The sequence below is a fragment of the Cornus florida genome, unplaced genomic scaffold, assembly GCF_030987335.1.
Source record: "Cornus florida cultivar Cherokee Brave unplaced genomic scaffold, ASM3098733v1 CherokeeBrave_3.0.0_Hap2_Chr06, whole genome shotgun sequence".
Taxonomy (NCBI): Eukaryota; Viridiplantae; Streptophyta; class Magnoliopsida; order Cornales; family Cornaceae; genus Cornus; species Cornus florida.
In genome coordinates this window covers 87,405,784-87,429,365 of record NW_026775576.1, presented here as the reverse complement: position 1 = coordinate 87,429,365, position 23,582 = coordinate 87,405,784, and the positions used below count along the sequence as shown (strand labels likewise).

At 34.6% G+C, this 23,582-nt stretch overlaps 2 protein-coding genes across 9 annotated transcripts; one reads left to right on the top strand and one right to left on the bottom strand.

The window, feature by feature from the left end:
* The first annotated feature begins 1,313 nt into the window (after positions 1-1,313).
* LOC132312621 (E3 ubiquitin ligase BIG BROTHER-related-like) lies at positions 1,314-7,737 on the top strand. Of its 8 annotated transcripts, none has more exons than XM_059811055.1 (11): positions 1,381-1,457; positions 2,233-2,296; positions 2,717-2,782; positions 2,893-2,910; positions 3,024-3,227; positions 3,325-3,562; positions 5,041-5,099; positions 5,195-5,251; positions 5,684-5,808; positions 6,681-6,789; positions 7,423-7,737. In XM_059811055.1, exons 5-11 carry the CDS (start codon positions 3,102-3,104, stop codon positions 7,459-7,461), a joined length of 753 nt encoding a protein of 250 aa, XP_059667038.1. In that variant the 5' UTR covers positions 1,381-1,457; positions 2,233-2,296; positions 2,717-2,782; positions 2,893-2,910; positions 3,024-3,101; the 3' UTR covers positions 7,462-7,737. The 8 variants fall into 8 exon arrangements, with proteins under 8 accessions (XP_059667040.1, XP_059667037.1, XP_059667033.1 ...); XM_059811051.1 differs by having other exon boundaries at positions 2,893-2,930; XM_059811054.1 differs by lacking the exon at positions 2,233-2,296 and having other exon boundaries at positions 1,374-1,457.
* A 563-nt stretch (positions 7,738-8,300) lies between these two features.
* Positions 8,301-19,536, bottom strand: LOC132312620 (probable transcriptional regulator SLK2). Its single transcript, XM_059811049.1, has 10 exons — positions 19,456-19,536; positions 17,426-18,823; positions 17,045-17,176; positions 16,750-16,798; positions 15,306-15,520; positions 15,145-15,213; positions 13,576-13,676; positions 10,065-10,158; positions 9,889-9,958; positions 8,301-9,508 (listed from the first exon to the last, which is right to left on the bottom strand). The coding sequence occupies exons 2-10, from the start codon at positions 18,470-18,472 to the stop codon at positions 8,586-8,588; spliced, it is 2,700 nt and encodes an 899-aa protein (XP_059667032.1). The 5' UTR covers positions 18,473-18,823; positions 19,456-19,536; the 3' UTR covers positions 8,301-8,585.
* Between the last annotated feature and the right edge of the window lie 4,046 nt (positions 19,537-23,582).

The following is a 23,582-nucleotide window of genomic DNA, read 5'->3' as shown; positions in this document are numbered from 1 at the left end:
TTACTTTTTTTTTTTTTCTTGGGTAAAAGTGGAAATGTTATAATAAAATATATTCAACCACCTTAATTACCCCTCACCTCGTATTCGAAATAGTTGTTTCTTTGTTTTGAACGCGTGACTACGACGACCTATATGCAAGTAATTGTCCCCTTAAAATTTTTTATTTTATTAATTTACCTTGCTATTTTTGCCCTTTTTCATTATATAGTTATTGTATTCCAAAAATTATTAAAAAAAATTATTCTTGCCCCCCTAAGAGCATCTTCAATGCTAAAACCTATTATCACACGCCAAATCTATATTTTGACAGGTGCTACAGTGCCAAAATGCTACATTTTAACAATTCTGCTCCAATGGTACATTTCACGCAAAATGCTATTTTTTAACACAGCCACTATTATTTTTCAACTATCATTTTCAGCATTCATATTTGCATCAATATTAATATTAGGCACATTCCAAGTCAAGTTATAGACATTAGAAGGAAACTAAAATTAAACCTAATTAAAAATAAGTACAAATCTAAAATATCTGGTCAAAAAAGGACAAAAAAAAAACAAAAAACAAAAAACAAAACAAAACAAAATAAATTTTTTATAATTTTTTTTACCACAATTTGTGAATTAATTTTTTTATATAATTTTTTTTTTCAAAAATTTATATATAGTATATAATATATATATATGTATATTATATATATAATATATTATATATTATACCTACAAAGATGCGAGTGGATAATGACGGGTAGAAACGGCACCATTTTGGAAAATGAGAGACTTGCCAAAAAAATTTAGCAGCTGCCATAACTCTCATATTTTGAGTTTGAGAGGTCCAAATGAAAGAGCATTGGAGTTGCCCTAACCTAATATTTTAGGTCCATTCCTAAACCTTTACATAACACGTGACCTCTACATCACAACAATATTTAAATTTTAATTACTCTTATATTATGTTTGGTGGTCTATGTCCTTAAATTTCAAATTGACAATTTTTTAATACAAATTTTAAAATAAACTTCCTCTATTACTGAATTCAAAACTATAGATTCAAAACTTTCAAGCATAACATTGGTCGTGTTGGATACATATGAATGTTTATCGTGCGTGTGTATTAAACATCTGTCAGACAGAGTTAGAAGTAACAGTTTTCCGAATCGATGAATATCACTTACAGAATTTACTTTAGATTTTAGTAAAAAAATAAGAGGATTGAACAGAGTGCTGTGGCCTGAGGATGTAGATGATGGTACCTTCTTTGGTTCCTCATGGGGATGTATCCACCATTTATTGCATCCAGACATTTTTTGAAAAAAAAGGTCAAAGTGGACCCACAGTTACTCTCCCACCAGCTTCGAAGACAAACAAACAAACAAATGATAATTTATCTGCCTCTCTTTCCAGAGTGAGGACTAAAGAGGGACACAGTACTGTGTGAAGAACCCATCTCATTCAAAGGTACTTCTCACCCCTTTTTTTTTTATCTCCATATTTTGATTTTCAGATCATCAATTCAATAACCCATTTTGATTCTCTTTAAATTAGAAAAATAATATGTTTTTAATGGCCCATATTCAGGTTTCGAATCAAGAATGATCTTCTTTTTCAGTACTGTGTTTTCTGCAAAATCTTTTAAGAGACCTCTCATAAGTTCATGGGTGTATTGAATATTTTAGACTTTTTTTTAGTACTTCAATGTCTACATTAGTGTCTGAGACAAAGGACAGTACTAAGTCATAACTATCTTGACCCAGTCAATCTTCTAAGAACTGACCCTAATCTTCAACAAATAGAGAATTAAATATTAATTAGCTTCCTGATTCTGAATTTAAAGATGATGAACACGATTCATAATCTTCATGAAGGCCCTTATAATTCTTCTTATCTATCTAATGGAAAGAATCAATCGCCAAAGCCTTTTTGTTTCCCCTTTTTCTGTTGCAATTATAGAAAATCTATTCATATATATATATATATATATATTTGCAGAAATTTTCATGCCTCATGTGTATATCAAATCTTTTATTTATGTTTGATTTATTGTAATGAACAATCAACAATGACCCTAATTGTCATGGAAGTTTGCATTAAACAGTGATTTGATGGTGATGCCTTTACGATTTCTTCTTCTTTATGATATTTGAAGTTGAAAATTCTAGTTAATTTATATCTATTATGGTCCTCCTTATCTTAATTTTCTCTAATCCTGTGCAATTGTTTGCTTCCCACGTAGGAAATAAACGATTAGGAAGTGTGATGTCTTGTTCTTCGAGAATCTTTTGTTTTCAATTGTCATGGTTAGTTCTTGCTTTGTAATTGACATTTTTTCTTTCTTTTTTTTTTATTAAAAAAAAATTAGTATCTCCTTCGCAATAAACCATAATATGTCTTCACTTATCATAAATGAATTCTAGCACCTCTTTATGCCTTAAGAGTTATATTTAATTTTCATTTTCTTTAGCACCTGCATTAGTCTGTGTAATAGGATCGATGACCAGGAACAAATCATTTGGAGGAAAACAAAATTAATTTTGAATTCTGAAACTTGTGTTTTAAATTGTAATTTTAGTTTCAATTGACAAATTAAATTCCTTATAATATATTAATGCATAATGCATTAAGATCTCTTCACGGGGTTAAGAAATTTACATTCATATTAATGTCTGCATCAGCAAGTGAGAAAGATAATGATAAGTAATGGCCATTTCCATATGCAGACCAGTCAATCTATTAGTCTAAGGAGGAAGATGGAGATATTCAGATTTAATTCTTGAAGTCATTAGGTATTGATATTTTTATGGTCTGCTATTTGTTTCATGAATTTTGAATTTCTTCAAATTCTTTTTCTGCTTTTAGTAAATGTTTTGTGATTGACTGATGTATGATATTCTAGGAAGCATAGAAGGAAAAGGTTCTCTTCAAAATTTTCTGGTCTGCTATTTGTTTCATGAATTTTAAATTTCTTCAAATTCTTTTTCCGCTTTTAGTAAATGTTTTGTGATTGACTGATGTATGATATTCTAGGAAGCATCGAAGGAAAAGGTTCTCTTCAAAATTTTCTGGTCCGCTACTTGTTTCATGTGATTGACTGAAACAGTCACAATGACAACCGAAGAAGTGCATGACCAATATATAGTTGCTCAATTCTCACCCGAAATTGTGAAGAATTTTAAAGAACTTTTTCCTGAACACGGTGATCTTACTTATGAAGAAGTTCTTGAACAGCAGGTACTGAAAAGTTAAGGATTTTGGTTCCATCGGACAATCTTGCTCTTAATTTTTACTGTGAGAAAGGTAATTCTATTATTTTCCAATTATGTTTCAGGTAAGTGTTTATCAGTCACTTCAAGGAAATGAGAGGAACAAGGGTAGTACCTCTGATGTAGGCCAAAGTAGTGACTGGAGTCAATTCTCAGGCCAAGAGGGTGAATCTTCAAGGGGAAGAAGCTGTAGAAGTGTTGAATCACAATTAGCTTTGGATGAAGCTCTTGCTAGATCCTTGCAGGACTTGGGGGACAACTTCAGTGATTTGTACACATCTGAACCCATTGATAACACAGCCGGTAGAAAAACAATCTTTTGTACAAATTTTATCTGGCTGCTTCTTTTTTCTTCTCTTTCTCCTTCCCCCTTCCCCCTAAACTGTGATCTCAGGTCTCCCAGTGCATCTACCTAGTACCTAGTAACTTTGCCAATTAGTTTTGCTGGCTCCTTCGGTTCATTTCTCAACCTACTGTGTTGTGAGTCAATTGACAATCCAAATAATTTGGCTCCTAGGATTCAAAGATAACTGCCATGTTGTAGTTTGCTTAGGTCCATTGTAATTGCATTGTAGCTCTTTTTCCCCCAACACACTCACAATTTCTGAAAAATACAAATGTTCTCACATTTTCGACACGATTTGCAGTGGCAGTGAGCCATGTTGCAGTGGCAGTAAACCATAATAGAAAATCTACCGGACCTCTCTCTTATTTGGCTTTGCTGTTCTTAATATACTGTAGTTTTATCTTTTCAGAAAATTGGATTGTTTATGGAGTTCCTCTTCCCTACTTTTATGGACGTGGTTTCCTGTAGAGGGATGTGGAACGATCCACATAGGTGTTGATGTGGCCTAACGAACTAGTAGTACTAAGCACTGCAACTGGCAACCATAATCATATTGCTAACTTGGATAACGATTATAAATCTGGAATGTAAAAGCATAAAAGTTTTTCCATAGCCATCCTCTGGGTCCATGTCCTAATATTTTAGTTATGGCATTGGAACTGGTTTGCTGGAAAGAGAATCATACACTGCAAAACACTACCTGAACTGAGCAGCCAAATCACATGCTGCCTTGTTCTACCATTTGCCAGTTGGTGCAAAAGCAAAATGAGCCTACATCATCATATGCTAGTCCTTCATAGTTCATAGATGAATAACATGACATGAAGAATCTAGCTATTGATCTTACGTTGATGCATATGCCATTACATTTGTACTGCATGGGCAACTATCCGACAACTTTTGGTGATTGCTCAGGTTTTTGTGTATATACTGTTGGATCTCATCTCATCATCTGCTCTAAAAATTTTATTCCATATTGATTTTTAATGTATGGGGTCTTTTAGAGACTTCATAATTTTGGACCTGTTAACTATAATACTATATATTATTGGATCTTGTCACTTCCTTGGCTTTAGGACTCTCATTCATATGTGAAATATGGTACTGAATTGGCCGCGGAATGTATCTGGGGAACGAAAGATTCCTATTTGAGGATAATAGATGTTAATAAATCTAAACATCTACTGCATCATTTCTTTTTTTCTTTTTTTAGAAATTTCTGCTGGGAATTTCATTTCAAGTCATATTGTGCATATTTTTGGAAGCCAATAGAACCATGAATGAGATTTTCAACTTCAGCAAATTGAATTTTTCTTTTCCACATTGAATTGTTTCATGTTATTAATAAAAGGCAAACTTACACACACACTATTTCTTCAGACAAATCAATTACGTTTACAACATGGAAAATAACCTATTTTCACATATTTTGCAGGGAATACAGGAGTTAGTTCTATAGGAACTCCCAGTAGCTCTATAGGAACTCCTGTCAGGGTATCTCTACAACTTTTTATCACTTTCCTTAATGTTTCTTACATCTGAAGATTTATAATTCATTTATGAGACTGGATTTCTATGCTTAAATGTAGTCTGGGAGTCCAGATGTGAGGCAAGATGACATTGATCCAGATGGAATGACTTATGAGGTAGGTTCCAATCTTTTGCATAATGTGCTTTGAAATTCTTATTGGAACTTGTCTATTGTAAAACATGTGACTGTGCACACAAACTATGACAATTTTTCTTCCTTCAATTTCTAAATTAATCCTTTGGGACCATAAAGTACATTGCAGCCGACTGATTGAGCTAAGACCATAGATAGGGATTATCTTAAGGATTTCTAGAAATGACTTTATTTCAATTTTATTATAGTTGTCATGACTACTTCCCCTTTGCTAATAAATTGTTCTTTATAATGGTTTGTTCCTCCAAATACTAGTAAAGCTCAAAGGAAATTGGTGTTTCCAAATTTGTTTTGGACTTTTAAACCATCTGACAGGACTCATCCGCGCTGTTTTTGTGCAGCTATGTATTTTCATCCATATCAATTTAACTTCATGACTGTTTTACCATGTTAGCAATTGCAATCATTGGGGGATTCCATTGGTTCTGAGAGCAAAGGATTGTCAGAAGAGCTGATCTCGAGATTGCCATATTTCAAGTACAAAACAGGGTTGTTCTCAAAGAAAAAGAAAAAAGAGGAGTAAGATCCCATTATTCTAAAAAAATTCTATATTATAACACTGTTTGTATGTATTAGACAATTATACGAGCCTGAACACTCTTGTTGAATGACTAAGCCAAGCTCGAACCAACTCCTCGGCTTGGCTTGGCATTCACAACCTAAAATCAATACTATCATCTATACCAATACAGAGGACTCTGGTTAGTAGAATCAATGATTCTAATCATGTTTTTCCACGAAAATGATTATTAGCATTTTCCTATACTACTATATGAGGATAAGAGGGTTTTCTACTTTTGTTGCTGCCAACGCTATATACTACTGTATCAGATTATCTTTAACTCTATGATTTGAAGTCTTTTTGGGTGTAAATCATGACAAACTTGTACAAATATATAGGAAGTCAGACATCTGACTTCATGTATTCATTACTGATATTCGATCAAGATGAGTTCTTGTTGAGTCATAGTTTAGTAGACTCATGTTAGGTTTTGAGTTGACTTAAAGTGTATTAGAAATTCAGAATGTGATTAAGCATGCATAATCTGATTCTATGGAAATCATTAACACTGATTTAGTTGCTTCCTTTTATGATAAAGGGGACACCCATAGTTCAAGAGTCAAAGTTTTATCTTCATGAGGATTCCTTCTATATTGATGTGGAAGTTGTTTTTCGGTAACTTTATAGTCATCCATGAATAACCTAAGGAAATGTCTGACTACAATGTCCCAAAACAAAAGGATTAAACTGTTGCATTATTTGCAAAATATGTGATCTAAGAAGTGTATGACTGCAATTTTTCCCGAAATAATAGGATTTACTTATTGCATTATTTGAAAAATACATTATTTTGTTTTACTAATTCTTTCTTCTGACTTGTCTATACTAGGTGTGTGATATGTTTCACACAGTACAAAAGCGGGGATTATTTGATCACTTTGCCTTGTGCACATCAATATCATTCAAAATGCATTACACATTGGTTGAAGATCAATAAGGTTAGATATACTTTCCCTTTGTGCTACTTTTGTTCTAATCACCATACTATCTCTCTAGTCTTTACAGTTGCCGTAATTGGTTGTTGTATAGTATCATACAATTAGATTAATTGTAGTCTTTGCTTGAATTTGTAATCTAGTTTAACACATCATAACTTTTATAACAATCAGAATCAGTTAAAGAACCCTGCATTTTTATTGTTCAAGTCTCAATTTCGTGCTCTCCAAAAAGTATTTTTTTTAAGTACTGCTGAGGCATTCATGTTGCTGGTTTGTCCAAACACCAAGAAAAGTTGTGATAATAGGTGACAAAGTTTGCTGTTCCAGTTGCATGAGTTGGCATCGTAACCTGCGTTGTCAGATGTAGGCACTACAGAAGTTTCTCAAGTTGTTAGTTTCTTACAATTAAAGCTGGTCTTTTTCATGGTTCGAATTTATGGAAAAAATCACCTCTATTGTTTAAAATGCAATCAGTTTTGCTAAATCTTCGATCGATCTCAAATCAAAGTTCGATCGATCCAACATGATCAATCTCAGCACTTCAAAATGGATCAGAGCCATGATGACATTTTCGGAAAAGTAATTCTTTATTCGAAATATACATTGATCTCTCTCTTTCTCTCTCTCATACAGACCTGCCCTGTCTGCAAAGTGGAGGTGAATGAATACTGATCTATGGACAATTCCATCGCAAGGATACCAGCAAGTGGTTCAAGAATTACTATATCCGCGGTTTTTTTTTTGTTTTTTTCCCTAGTTTTTCTTTAATGTCAATAGGTAAATGCTAGGGTTACTTTTAGTTTAAAGCTGTTGCGTGGAACATGAATTTTTTTTCTCTACTTTTGTGGAAAGGTTTCTTGTTCTAATTTTGTCAACATACAAGCTGAATGGTGATTGTAACAAGGGTACTTTTTACATGAAACACCTTCTTCCTTTACTTTTTTTCAATTTTATGGTCCATTACTTGTAAATGTGCAATAGCAACTCCGAAGCGAAATGAAAACATAAAGATTTATGCAGCCGACCACAAATAATTGGAAAAAGGCTTGATGGTGGTGGTACCGAGGATGCCTATTTTTGTTTGCTGGGAGGGAAAAAATTATCAGTTCTTCCATGCACAATGCGCATGGTCAAGTTTGTGAGGTGGCAAGAGTTGAATTTCCTTAAAAGATTTTCCAAGGACTACTTAATCACAACAGTAGTTGCTTTTGGCTATAGGTTTAGGTTACACCGTAGCTCATTTCTTTTTATCATGATCTGTACATGATACACGTATAAATGTTCATATAATTTTGGGACTGGAAAAAATGAAAGGCTTCTCTCAAATCTACAAGACTTGCAAGAGATGCAAATTGTTTTTTCTTGATAGAAGTTTCAAACTTGTATAATATTCAAAAAGTTCCGAAAACGTTGCTTCTTTCTTCTCTGCACTCTCATACTATGGCATTATAGGATAGTTTCAAGCCTACAAAGATGGAAACCCGAAATGCACATATATGGAAACCATGGAATGGAAGATGTGAAAACCATATTAATGTGAAACTGAAGCTGTTCAAGAGTTTGTCCACTAGATTACAATTGAGAGACTTGCAGAGCCAAAAGTTGGGGAAAAACTAAAAACCTACTGGAGTACAAGTGCTTGACATCACAACAAACTCTATAATTCAAATAAAATAAAATAAAATAAAAATAGACAGACAGAGAGAGAGAGAGAGAGAGATGTAAAAGGGAAGCCCTTCCAAATAACCTGTACAAGACACTTACCTAGTGAAAGCCAATAAAAGGGCCAAATCATGTCAGTCGCGCCTTCCACCCATAACCCACATATTATCGTCAAAGTCACTGTTAAAAAACCCGTTTTCCGTAAAATCATGAGCTATATCATGACCTATGTCCTCGGACAGATGAAGATTCTGGGGCAGATCTGGTACTTTCTGGTTGAATCCGTTGTTGCCACCAGCTGCAGTGGAGTCACTGTTGGAAGTAGCTTTGAAACTGTTGCTTCTGCTTGGTGTGGGACCACTAACACTTCCTGGCCCATTAACAGAGGCTACAGTCGCTGCTGTTGTGTTGCTTACAAATCCTAATCCATCTCTACCCGCATTGCCATTCGCATTCTGTCCAGCATGGGACTGCTGTTGCATCCCTCCACCATTGTTATTGCTCATATCCTGCAGCAGTTGCTGGATCATGTGCTGTTGCAAAGCCTGGCTGCCTTGGGATTGCTGAGGGTGGTTCTGCTGGTGTATGCCATTACCACTCAAGGAACGCTGCTGTTGTTGCTGTTGCTGCTGCTGTTGCTGGGGTAACTGGGGATTTGAGAAGCCGCTAACTGGTAAATTCTGCAATGTTCCTGACAGTACAGAAGTGGGCCCTTGAAACACTGAAGACGGATTCTGGTTAGAATTATTGAAGGAAGATGATGCTTCCTGTTGAAGTGAATTAGAGTTTGAATTCATCGAATTCTGTCTCATCATAAGATTCTGGTAGTTAGTCAGTTGTAAAGCAGCTTGTGCCGAACCACTCAAAGCTCCTCTACCAACCATATGATGGTTATTGCTCATTTGACTGTTTAATCCAGGATGCAATGCCATTAGCTTATTGAGAGTGTTGTAATCGGTTGGCATACTCTGAATGCCTGCTAGTTGTTCCATTTCTTGCATCTTTTGCATCTGGAGCTTGGCTGCAGTGGCATGTCGAGGATATTTTTTCAAGCCATCTGCAAATGAGTACTGTTATCAGATCCAGGCAGAAAAACTGAAAAATATTTGAGGTAACAGTATTCTCTGCACAGTAAATCTATAGGCATTTTAAAACCCTGTTTACCCAAATAAAATGCTGTTACAGAAAAGAAGAATAATTATTTTTTTTGTAGGTGAAGAAGAAAATACATTTTTAATACAGAAAGATAAACCTCTCAGATAGTTTCTCTATTATTTTACCCCTTGGACTGCATATATAAAAAACTGAAAATTCGACTGATATTATCTCTACTACCAGAAGGTGTAGATATAATATCAGTTGAGAAGCATGTAACAGTAACAGTAACAGTAACAGTAACAGTAACAGTAACAGCCACAGCAACAGCAAATAAGTTACCAATTGGCCCAACTTTCTGCTCTCTGCAGAAATCCATCAAGTCTTTCATGCTATTAACAACCTCAGATATCTGTTACAAGTTAAAATGGAAAAAGGTAATAAATCTAAACAGAAAACTAGAATAGTTGATTATCTTTTCACCTGGAAAGCATGTCAATATACAGGAAGAAATATACCTGCAAACACCGGACATATCTTTTTGAAAAGCCCAAGTCATTCAGCGACTGCAACTCCAATGTCCTAGCAAGATGACGCCCAGCTGTCATTACCCTGAGAGGGAATAAATTATCAATGTAAATATATAAATCAGTTTGCCACAACCGCACTGTAATGAGGTAAATGCTACCCAATATAAAGGCCGAGATTACACCGAACCTATTCTCGAACTATGATAAATCCGCCAATAGGACTAATCATTGATCTCACCCAAATGACATGCAGATTTCAATAGCTTACAGAAATTAGATAAACCTCAAAACCGCCAAATTATTAGAGCCAGAATAATTGTTAAGATACCGAAGCTCACTTTAGCATAAAAGTCATACAAAATTATTGGACTACGATTTGGTATGTACACATGCAAGGGAACAAAAATATAATTCAGCGTGAAATATAATGGAAATGATATGGAAAAATAATGGCCATCCCACTCCACTACTTGGCTGCAGGCATTAAATAATCATTTGGTACTAATTTATATGTTGGAATGGAATTGACTTTATACTGATTCTTTCAAAATACCTGTTTCAATAAAAATAAATTAAAAGTAACAAAAAGACCTCGAATACTTCATCGATGGATGCTAATTGGCATTCCATTGTTGTCGAAACATCAAAAAGAGGAAGAACTTAAACAATCAAAGACAACATATGTGCTCACTAAATGTGATTCCATGCAGTGGTTGTCTCATTAACACTACAAGTCTGTAACTGGAGAAAAAAACTTCAATATACACTTGATCATACTCTTATCACATGTTGATTCTGTCATCATATTTCTTCTACCTGCTGCAGCTATGTGTATGCTCTGCAGCTGGCATGCATGTTTGGCATAGTTCAGTTTTAATGTTCCAATTTACTTTACTGGAGCACATAGGTAGGCTGTTGCTACATATACAGAAAAGTCGAGCTGTAATTACTGTAGGTGAATAGAAAAAAAGGGTTATTAGATACCTTAGAAAGGTCCAATAGTGATTTAAAAAGATTTAACTCAAGTCGGTGAAAATGGACAAGAAGAACTGCGAAGGGCATATATTCCAAGTGGTATATCCTCCTACAACAGAAGATTGAGAGTTCAAGTCCCCTTTAAGGGCATGTGATGTATGCCTTACCTATCAAATATATATATATATATATATATATATATATATATAGGTATTAATCTTTACTGATGCCGCATAGTACCGATGTCGCCTACTAGTTTATGCAAGGATTCTGATTATGGCAATGACCTGCTAGGATTATTACAAATGGTATTCTTTGTTGATTAGCACACATATGTTGGATCTTGTGTCAACATAAAAAAATTAAAATGAATGAACTTAACACGTAGAACTTATTTCTAAGTTTTATTAACAATACATTGAAAAATAATAATTTAAAGTAAAAAATAACAATTCTTTTTCCAAGGCCCCCAAGTCAACCCAACTAAGGCCATAAGGCCCTAGCCCGGCCTAAGCCTGGTCGATGGCAATGGGCCAGGATGCCCCTGGACCTAGGGTCAGTCATGGGCTTTGATTTTGGTCCTAGTCTTCAGTTGGACTTTGGTTTTTCATTTCAGCCTGGTTCAAATAATTGGAGGATCCCAGTTGAGCCAGCACGAGGCCAAAATTTTTTGTGTCAAGCCAAGTTTGAACTCCGCCTATTTTACACCCCTAATTAGAAAAGAACATAACAGACGATAACACAGGGTATGAGGTCTTCCTACTGGTTTGATAGAAGTTTCTTTTGTCTAACTTGTTTCTTTTTCTTTCTTTTTTCCTTTCCTTTTTTCCCCCTTTGATAAAATGGCATGCACAATTTCCTAACTCAAAAAGAAGGATGGGCATTGCAATTCTTAGTTTATCTTATGAAACAGTGAAAAGGGAACGGAAAACTAAAATGACAATTCCAATCGACCGTACTAGAAGTAGCATAATTGAATTAGAGAAGGAAAAGAGTTTTAGCATGGCCTTATAAGTTAGTTTGCTTCACGAGCTATCTTCTCTAGCTACTGTCAGGTCAGACAAACACAAAAATGGAGTTCAGATTACCTAGTTAGCAAATGACCACATTCACAATGGCGCCCCAATAGTTGCATACAAAATAGGGTTCCTTTTACCCGAGGGAATCAATAGAGCTGGATAATGCCACATGAAAGGGACAAACTAATTTGACTTGCAAGTTAATTTGCCAAATGCAGTTTATTTCTGAAGATTGAAACAAATAAGGCCATGCTAAAACTCTTTTCTGTGTAAGTACAAAATATCTGGTTGGCAAATGAACACGTTCACATTGGCCCCACTATAGTTGCATGCAAAATAGGGTTTGTTTTACCCAGGGGGCTCGATAGAGCTGGATCATGCCACATGAAAGGGAGAAACTAATTTGAAAAGAAGCTTAATCCTTTCCAATATGACCGCCATATGAAGCATTCATCAATGCTGAGACAAATTATTCATTTAACTGCAGCCTTGACCGAGTCTGGGGATATAGACAAAATATGGAATTCTTGGATAAAGAGCAACTACTGCTCAATATTTTAATGTAGCCGACAGGAATATATATATATATATATATATATATATATATCACTTATGACCAAAGTAGTTTTTTGATAAGTAACACTTATGAACATAGTTGTTAAAGGCTCAAGACGCCAAAGGCCTTCTGGAGCCTAAGCGCAAGGCACAGTATAAGGCGCGAGCCTAATCGAAGTAAGGCGCGTGTATATAATAATGCATATTTAACAACATATTATTATATATATTCATAATCAAGCAATAGTTGCAGTTAATGTTAGTAGTGAACAATAAATTTATGAATTTTGTCAAATATTTCATAAGGTTAAACAATACGATTTATGCTATAGAACCTTTTAATTTAGTAGTCATTAAGTAAAAAAGGAAAATGATATGAATAAATTATTAGAAAATACAAGGCGCGCCTTTTTAAAGCCTGGAGCCTACTAAAAAGTGTGAGCTTGAGGGCTTTATGTGAGCTTGATTGAAGGGGCCTGGCTTGTAGTAGGTTGAGGCGCTCTAGCTGAGCCTTGACGAGCCTAGGGCTTTTGTGGAGCCTAGGCGCGCCTTTAACAACTATGCTTATGACTAAGAAGGTCACTACTTCAAGACTGACGTTTGCAAGATACTTACCCAAAAAAAAAAAAAAAAAACTGAGGTTTGCAAGACATCAACTCCAGTTGCTCCACTAACCCATGATTTCAATTTTGATATCAAACATCTGTCTGCATCTAGTAAAACAAAATGTTCCTAATCCAAAAGTTTTTGACAATCACAGAAAACAAAAATTAGCAGATTCCAAACAAGTTCTCAAATAACTGGGATGAAGCTTAAATAGATTCGGCTCGAATATAAATTATCAATTATGATTTTAAAAGAATTCAACCAAAAAGGGAAAAGGCTGAACAATAAGGAAATAACAAGCAGTCAAAATAAATAAATGAGTTACTACTGTCTAATTAACTCACAAATTACTGTTTGTCTGTAAATCCTGCTGAGGAACCCCATCAGGTCCACCTTCAGCAATTGTGTTCTGGCATTTTTGTGCAACCTGTAGCAGCTGATTCACCTGCACCAAAAAATAATAATAATAAACAAATAAATAAATAAAGTTTCATGATTTCAAGTTACAAATGTTGAAAGGCTCTCTTTATCTGTCTTGAACAAGTTAAATGACTGGATTAGTTCAAATTTGAAATCAGGATAGCTTCATAATATGACATGCATTATTTTATAAAAACTTATCGCATCAAATGAGCTCCTTCGAGACGCATATACAGATGTTCCAGATAGGAAGATACATTACTGGAATATAATGGGTACTTGAACAATTTTATTCAAGTAGGTTTGGTAGATAATTACCATTTCTTCCGAGACTTGTCATTTTGTTAAAAATTTCAATCATCGGTTCATCAAAACAGCAACACTAATGTATAAAGGAATTTGCATCTGAAAAACAGCATTTGTTTTCTTAATCCTAAGTGGTTATTCTATATTCTTTGTTTTATAACTTATATAGTCAAAATCCATCCCCTTCATCAAATGAAGTGGCACAAAAATAGTTGAGCTGTGAAACCGAAGATGTTGTGTCCACCCAAGTAAGTTGTATTGAAGGAGAACTGTACAAGATAAAAGGGTGCTTAAGGTGGACAAGACCACCCAAGGAACCAGCCCCTAGGGAAACAAAAACAACCCAAATAGGGCGACAAAGCTCGGAAGAGCAGGCAAAGTAATACACAAAATTAATAAAAGCAAAGCAGAAACACAGCATTAAAATCTATAGACACGGAGCAAGGACAAGCTCAGCAACACACTGGCGCACCCATGGCTCGCAACAACAAGCTCCACCAAAACAAAAGACAGGGACACCATCAACTATAAATATATATATATATATATATTATTATTAAAGGTGAGGGATAAGGGGATGATATATGTAAAAGTTTATGTTGATATTTTAAGAAAGCTCATTTATATTTCTGTTACAATTCAGATAGTTTGCCAAATATGTAATATATTTTCACAAGACTTATTTTTGGACTTCATGAAACCAAGTTCTCTATCAAATTCATTAGCAAGAATCCTTACCCAACATGTTTCTCACATTTTTGCAGTCTATACCCATCAGGTTTGTGTTTCGATAAAACTCAGGTGTGTTTATATCGCAAAACATGGAGACATTATTTTTTTTTTTTTTGGTCTCTTGAAGCATTTGTAATCTCATTGAAAATTATTAGAGAAGGGTTTCATTTCACTCAACATTTATCATTTTCATTGTACTCTCATAGTTGTTCTTGCATTCAAATTTCAGAAAGATTCTTCCATGGTACACCTCATCTTTTTGATCCAATAAATGGTTAAAGAAAGAAAAAAGAATAAACTGCTCCAAAATATAAAAATGCATAAGATAACTACACCCCAGCAAATATAATGATGGTAATTGATAAAATTAATATATTTCAATAATATATATAAATCATTTACTATATATAAAAATCAAGTTCAAGCAAGAGACAGGAAGAATGCAGATTTTGTACCTGTGGTGCAACCAATCTACGAGGAAGAAGTTCTTCATGGCGCCGTGCACAAAATTCCCAAGACAATATCTGAAACATGTATAGGCAGAAGTTTTAACATTTTGTTTAAGAGAATAGAGAAAAATTGAAAATACTTCTGTATAAAAAATTATTTCATTAACCTTCAAATCAGGTGTGAATATGATACGAAGCTGGCCCTCACGAACAACACGAAGTTGCTCATATACAGTTTCTTGAACAGCTTTTCCATACTCTAACATCATTATTCCAGAAGGGAATCTACATTCACGGGGCAAGTCCAGAAACAGAAGTTCGTCTATGACACCACTGCCAAATTTGATTTCATTAAGTCTTGGGAGTACTTCAAAAGTTGCCTCTGTAAATAATCCCAACAAAAGAAAAGGAATAAAATAAATTAGAACAGATAGATTTTTTTTTTTTTTTGTGGGTATATGATGACAACTTTCACAAGAGTAGAGCATATCTAGAGCATTGTTTGACGACACAGATGCGATAACGGACACAAAGCTGTATCAGGTGTAACATAACATAAGCGGTTATCGTTGTCATGAAATCTCATCGAACATGCACACCATCAGGTGCACTGGCTCGTCGGCTGATACGGAGAACTATGATCTAAGGGGAATGCCATATATTGGACCCTAAGCATTCCTTACTAGTAAATACAACCCATAGTTGTTTCACAATAAACTATAAAAATAATCTAGAAACTGAATCATTGAGGTTCTAGATCCTAAAGACTGAACTTCAACCTGGCACAAATTCGCTCAGTGTGATGATTCAAAACCAATACAAACTAATCATCTTATGGCACATAACTAAGTTGCCAACCATTTGTGCCAGTGTCATATTGAAACCTATCAAAAATATTGTTTTTTATTCAAAAAAGTTCATATCATCTAAAAAGTGAAGAATGAAAATTTCCATTAAGATCTATATATTTGTGAAGAATACAAAGAATTTATATTTATTCACGTCATCAAGATCTGTTTCATGTTTTAATGTAATTGGTGAGATTATGGCCTTGCTATTGTGATCACTACCCGTGTCGTTATGCAAGGGTATGACAAGTTTAAAGCTAGCAAAACATCTATTTATCACAATAACCATTCAAAGCTCCATAGAATGAATCCAATATTGTATAGATATCCCACGTGCTTTTCTTAATTTAAACAAATCCAATACCAAGATTGAATCAATCAAGTTGTTGGAATGAAATAATTTATTTCATGCCTGAAATGAGAAGGATATGTGACACACGTATATCTAAGAACCAACTGTCAACTCCCAAGGGTAATTCTCGGACAACTCTCTTATCAGAAGGCTAACAAACATTGATTAAAAAACCCTCTTATTTTTTCCCACCATCTCCTATTAGACTCGAGAATGTCTTACAAGTTAACCTACACAAAACAAGCACAAGATATAGCAGTAATATAAAGCAGAAGCAATCCGAAGAGCTTTTTCCCGATTAATCAGTAGTATAATCATAATAAAATGGACAAGCATTGCAAAAAGTCACAAGAGAATATAAATACACCAGACCATAACATACAACAGTAAATAAAATTCTAATTCGCTTACCAAATCCCCTGCCAGATTTTGAACCACAAATGTCACATTGCCACACATCCTGACCAAAAAGGAAGGAAAGAAAATCTAATAAATTTGCTTGTGAGAAATATCATCCCAGAAAAATATGAAAGAATTGCATAAAACAAGGCAGTGTAAATATAGATCAGAAATTAACCCAATGTAATGAATTAGAATGAATATCTGCATATATTCAATCACATAAATTGAAAGTTTAATTTATGTATACTATATTAAATATTTTTCTATAATTTATAAAAACAATAAATCGAAAACTTAAACTGACCATAGTTGCCTGGGGGAAAACACCTAGTGAATGATGCCCAACATTATCATATAAAGACAAGCACCACCTTTTCTTTGCGCGTGGGGAATAATATTCTGCCACAAACTTCCTCCAATAGGCAATGGTATTATCCTATCACAATAAAGAATGCCATGACAGTGTTAGACCAATACTTACCAAAAAATAATAATAAAAACAGTGTTATACCAATGTTGGAGCTTCAGATGGAATTGAATTCAGAAATGTGATTAATATAAAGGCCGTTAATGGACTGTTAGTGAATATCTAATAAAAACAAGAAGAGGGGGAAATTCCGTATAAAGTGGAAGAAAGAAAAAATTACTAAGAAAAACAAGTGATTCTAGTAAGATATCCACTCACAGGTGGCCGCTGCCGCTGATGATAAAGGTATTGCATTAGCCTACGAGAACAGACACCACCATCATAGGGGCGCTTCATGGCAGATACAGGCTGCACGGCTTGTTGTTGAAGTTGTTGTCGCAAGTGCTGTTGCTGCAGCAACTGAGCTCGCTGCACTTGTGGCATAGACTGCAGAAGTTGTTGCTGTTGTTGCCTTAGTCTCTGCTGCTGAAGTAAAGCTTGCAACTGAGGATTGTGGGTCTGCAACTGCATGGAGTCCTGTCTCTGCAGCTGCATGGAGTCCTGTCTCTGAAGCTGCATCGAGTCCTGTCTCTGCAGCTGCAAGGAGTCCTGTCTCTGCAGCTGCATCGAGTCCTGTCTCTGCAATTGCATCGAGTCCTGTCTCTGCAACTGCATGGAGTCCTGTCTCTGCAACAACTGTTGCATAACCTGCTGTTGCAGAATATCTTCCTGCTTGATATCAAGTCGGGGTTTCTTCTGCGCTTGGGACATATTATCTGGCTCCTGAATGAAGGATCCAGGACCCCGTTGGCCATTGCGAATTGAAACTTGGCCCATTCGTGATGTGGGCAAGGACGAAGCATTTGAAGCACCTTGCTGCTGCTGGGCTTGTTGGGAGATTGGGTCTTGATTGGAGCTCTGCTGCACCACAGGTCCGTCCATAACAGATGAACCCGAAATGCTTATATTATTGGATGAGAATGACATGGGCGATGCAGGTAGGCGCATGTAAGAATCTGTATTAAAGCTGGCACTTCTCTGAAGATGAGGACCTCCTGAAAGTCCAGAGTTGGCATCTGTAACTAATGAACTAGCCCCAACACTTGGCCCTGAGCTCGCCACACTGTTCAAGATGGTATTACTCACATCACCAGACACCGGACCAAGGTTAGATCGTGCAGTTCCAGGAACTGATGCCGAAGAATTTCCAAAAGACGAACTTAAGTGAGAGTTTCCAACAGCTTGGGACTGCCCATCTCCCTGGAAAAAGATGCCAGAACTAGAAGAAGAATGTGCTAACCCCCCAGTCACTCGAGAAAGCACCATGGGCAGCACCACCACCACCTTGTGATCAGAATCTAATTATCTAAATAGCTATCCAGAGACAACCCTTATAGATTTATTACTAAAATAATGCCCTCAAACCCCGCAATGGAGCACAACAAATTAATCTAAACCAGAAACCCCAAGATATACAAATCCATAGTCTCAGAGAACAAGAACTGATATAATTATCCCTGCTCCTTCAACGACATACAGAGTCAGAACGTGTCTGTTGTATGAATCGTCTCACTGATCACTGATCAACACAAGAAAACAATAAATCCACAAATTCTTCAGTGACTGGATCGATTTCCCTTGTGATCTTCCAAAAAATTGTTGCAGATCCAAACCTCACTGGAAAAACAACGTAGAAACATTAGCAGGTAAAAAGACCAAGTTTAAAGGACGCCCAAGACCACACCTAACAGACCCAGTACATAAATCAGAACTGAAAATCAACTACAGACACAAAATTAGCCCCATAGATATTCATTCCATACGCAAACTGTTAAATCCCTGATTTAATTTACAAAACCCTAATTCTTGATTTAGCTAATCACAACAAAAAATTTACACTCAGCAAAACCCATGATTTCTATAACGAGAAGTAATTCAATTTTTAGACAAATCAAAACCTAAACTTTCATTAAAATAAAAATAAAAATAAAAATCGAGAATCGCGAAAAGCGATCAAGCACGAAACTTTTCGAATCCAATACACAATTATACTTACATCTACAACACCAAAAGCTAAAACTCAGTGTGAAGTGCAACTTCACATCAATTTAAGATTACGTAATGCGTACAACTGAAAGATCGAAGAAATAAATAAACGGAAAAAGAAAATACAGAATATAAATTATAAAAAAATGGGAACTTTCACAGTTACAAGAGGTTGATCGAGACAATGAAATTAACAAAAATAAATATAAATATAAATATAAAAAACAATGATAGAAAATAGAGAGTTGAGAGCTACTACTAACCTCGAAAAAGCGAGCTAGTGAAAGAAATTTTTGGTGACTAGTTATTCGGAACTAAATCGCAGAAAAAGGAATTTATATACCTAGCGGGAATTAAAGGGTGTGATGACCGGCTGCAGCGGTGGATAACCCTACGGGACCGGCTGTAGCCGGTGGAAGAATGGTTTCGTATATGGATGATGATTGTGGGTTTCGTAGTCGGTGTTAGATCGCGCGGTGGCGACGCGAGGTCGTAGGGTTTGACGCGTTACGTGGCACCATCTTATTCGTTGATCGTGAAATTGGGATGTGGATTCAGTGAACAGTCTAACTAGGTCGTATTTGGTTGAAAAATCACCATATGAGTTTTTAATTTTTTAACTCTCATGTTATATACTTTTAACTCTCATGTTATATACTTCAATTTTTTAACTCTTCGTGTTATATACTATCATTAAGGAATGCTTCAATCAAAGTCACAACAGTCTTAAAAATATTAAATATTATATATATATATATATATATATATATAGATAAATTTTAAAAGTATAAAATCAAGACAGGTTCATTACTAAATTCACCTCCATTTTAAACCCGTTTCGAATTTTTAATTATTTTATCATATTCGTTTCAAATCTATCCTACTAGGGGCGGGATGAAAATTTGTTGGGTCGGAGGAAATTGTCATTCCAAATCAAAAAGAGTAATGTTATGTTTGGTGTGTAGGAATGGAATGGAATACAAGTGGGAATGGAATGAGAATGGAATGATCATTCTCATTCTATTGTTTGGTTGAAAATATGAAATGTGTAGGAATAGAATGATAATAATCATTCTAGTGTTTAGTTAGACCAATTTAAAATTTAGAATGGAATAAATTTCTAATTAAATTCTCCAAAATATCCCTCTTAATAACAAATAAATTAAAATAACAAAATGATATTCTCTAATAATTTTTTAAAAATAAATGGTGGCAGTGGCGGTGGTGAAAGGCGGTGGCGGTGGCGGTGGTGAAAGGCGGTGGTGATGGAAAGTGGTGGGCAATGGTGAAAGTCAGTTGTGGTGGAAGGCAGTGGTAGTGGTGGTGGTGGTGAAAGGCGGAGATGATTGTGGTGAAAGGTAATGGTGGTTTTTAGACTTGGAATATAAGAGTGTTTTGGGAAGTCGATTTTTTAAAATAAATTACTTGGGAATGGAATGGCCATTTCATATGTTTAGTTGTGGAATAGATTTTCATTCCAATGGAATGGCCATTCCATTCAATTCCTACACACCAAATAAAAGAATGGTTGGAATGGGCATTCCATTCCATTCCATTTCTGCACACCAAACGTAGCATAAAGGAATTCGGGTTCGATACAATACAGATATGTTCATGCAATAAATTTTAAAATAAAAAAAATAGAAAATGATATTGGGTTTTGTGGCTTGAAATATATATTTGTATTATCTTAAAAGAGTTGGCCCATTGTAATATTTTTGAACTAGAATTATTTTTGATTACCGGAAAAGTTGAATCGATCCAACTTTTATTGAACGGGTCTAATTTAATAGTTTTCTAATCAGTTTTTAAAATCACAAGACTTAGGAAATAGAAGCTACTCGTAATTGATATGATAACTCGTTATAGACAAGGTGAAAATTATTGTCCAACAAAAAATTAGGTCAAGTGAAGAGATGTAGACTCATGAGTGAGAGTGAGTAGGATTTTGAGATCTGATTGTATGTTCTCTTTATTAATTCATAACAGTGAAAATCTCTCTCCATGGACGTAACATTAGAATTTGCTCAATTACGTAAAATATTGTGTTATCTAAATGTGTATATTTGTTATCTCCATAAATTTTTGTATTGATGTAATGTGATAATATATGTTTGTGTTGTGTTGATGTGATGTGATGTGATGATATCGTTTGTGATGAACGAGAAATTTAAGTTTCAAGAATAGCCTCTCTTTGAGTCTGTTGAAGAATTTTAATTTCGTTGAAAAGTTTTAATTTCCCTAATATACGAGTACCTCAACAAATAATATTTGTCCGCGTTATTTCAAATGAATAAAAATTAATATTTTTTTAATTAATCCTGTCCGCATTGTTTCAAATGAAATTCTAAGTTTAAACTTAGAATTATATATCCGTTGTGTTTTTTTTTTTCCCTAAAATTTTATATTATATTTTAATCAATTCAAAATATATTTTAAAAAAAATGCATTGGAACGACATTCTCTAAGTAATCACAAAACTATCTCACCAAGTCCGGAAGTTTTTCAAACACGTTCCTTCTAATTGTATCCAATATCTGTTTAAGTCGTACGTCACACCTGTCTAATACCTTCAAAACAATTCTAAGAAAAATGTCCATACTTTTTAAACTATGAAAAAAAAGAAACACAATTCATGATTTAATCATCAAATAATGTTACTAAGAGATCTCTCTCATTACAAGAGGCTAGTGTCACGAGCATACTAAGTAAAACAGTAAAAATTACTTAAAACGTGATACGAGGAACAAAAGGGTACAAGTGAAGAGATGTAGACTCACGAGTGAGAGTGAGAATGAGTAGGGTTTTGAGATCTGATTGTATGTTATATTCATTAATTCATAATAGTGAAAAACTTTCTCCATGAATGTAGCATTAGAATTTGATTAATTACGTAAAATATTGTGTTGTGCGTGGATGATGTGTATATTTGTTATCTCCATAAATTTTTGTATTGAAGTGATGTGATAATATATGTTTGTGTTGTGTTGATGTGATGTGATGATATTGCTTGTGATGAATGAGGAATTTAAGATTCAAGAATAGCCGCTCCTTGTGTGCGTTGAAGAGTTTTAATTTCCCTAATACACGAGTACCTCAACAAATAATAGTCGTAGTACAATTTCTTTATTATGTATAAATAAAAATTAATATTTTTTTAATTAATCCTATCCGCATTGTTTCAAATGAAATTCTAAGTTTAAACTTAGAATTATACATCTGTTGTGTTTTTTTCCCCTAAAATTTTATATTATATTTTAATCAATTCAAAATATATTTTTAAAAAATGCATTGGAATGACATTCTCTAAGTAATCACAAAACTATCTCACCATCTCCCGAAGTTTTTCAAACATGTTCTTTCTAATTGTGTCTAACATGTGTTTAAGTCGTACGTCACACCTATCTAACACCGTCACCACAATTCTAGGAAAAGTGTTTATACTTTTTTAATCATGAAAAAATGAAACATAATTCATAATTTAATGGTCCAATAATATTATTAAGAGAGTTTTCTCATTACAAGAGACTAAAGGATCACGAGCGTACCACGTAAAATAGTAAAAATTACTTAAAACATGATATTAGGAATAAAAGGGTACAAATTAGGAAGCTATTTTCACGACAAACTTGTCCCTCAAGGATGCTTAAGATTTAATGGAAGATGATATTGGCAGTCAAAAGATAAATAGTAAAAAAGGCAAAAGGTGAAAGCTATTATACAAGGGACTTCTATTGAACTGCCCAATCACCTTCTCAAGTTAATGAACTCTTTTGCTATTCTATAATGAAGTGGTTTTAAAAAATGACGTGGCATTTACTAATTGGGATCATATAATGTGTTAACTCGGAAAAATTGGTGTGGAGCCCCCAGTTGAGTCTGTTTCACTATTTTGAGGTAGAAGACAGAGACAGATGGTCAGATTGCCACGTGCGGAACAATGCCTACAACAAGCAAGTCACGTGTGGGGTTTCTGACCAGCCGAGTACCAGTACATTGTACACACATTTATTTAATTCTTACTGTATATATGAATGAAAAATCATGACTAGCATTCATGTCTTTTAGTTCAATAATAATGTTTATTACTAAATATGTAAAGTATAATGAAAAGACGACAACAAGGCAAAGTCACGTAATGTAACCAGGTCTCATATGAATGAAAATTTGATCCGAAGTGAAAATACAGTTGCTAACGATGTGATAAAGTTGAGGTTGTACAAAGTCCAAATTCCAAACAATGCACATGAAACATTGTTGTTATTTTATATTATAGTATTGAAAAGGTCACACTAAACCGTTATTATAACATGCCTGCATCATCATCGTCACCTTAACAAAATTTAATAAACGAAATAGGTAAATTATGTGACACTATCTCTTCTATTGT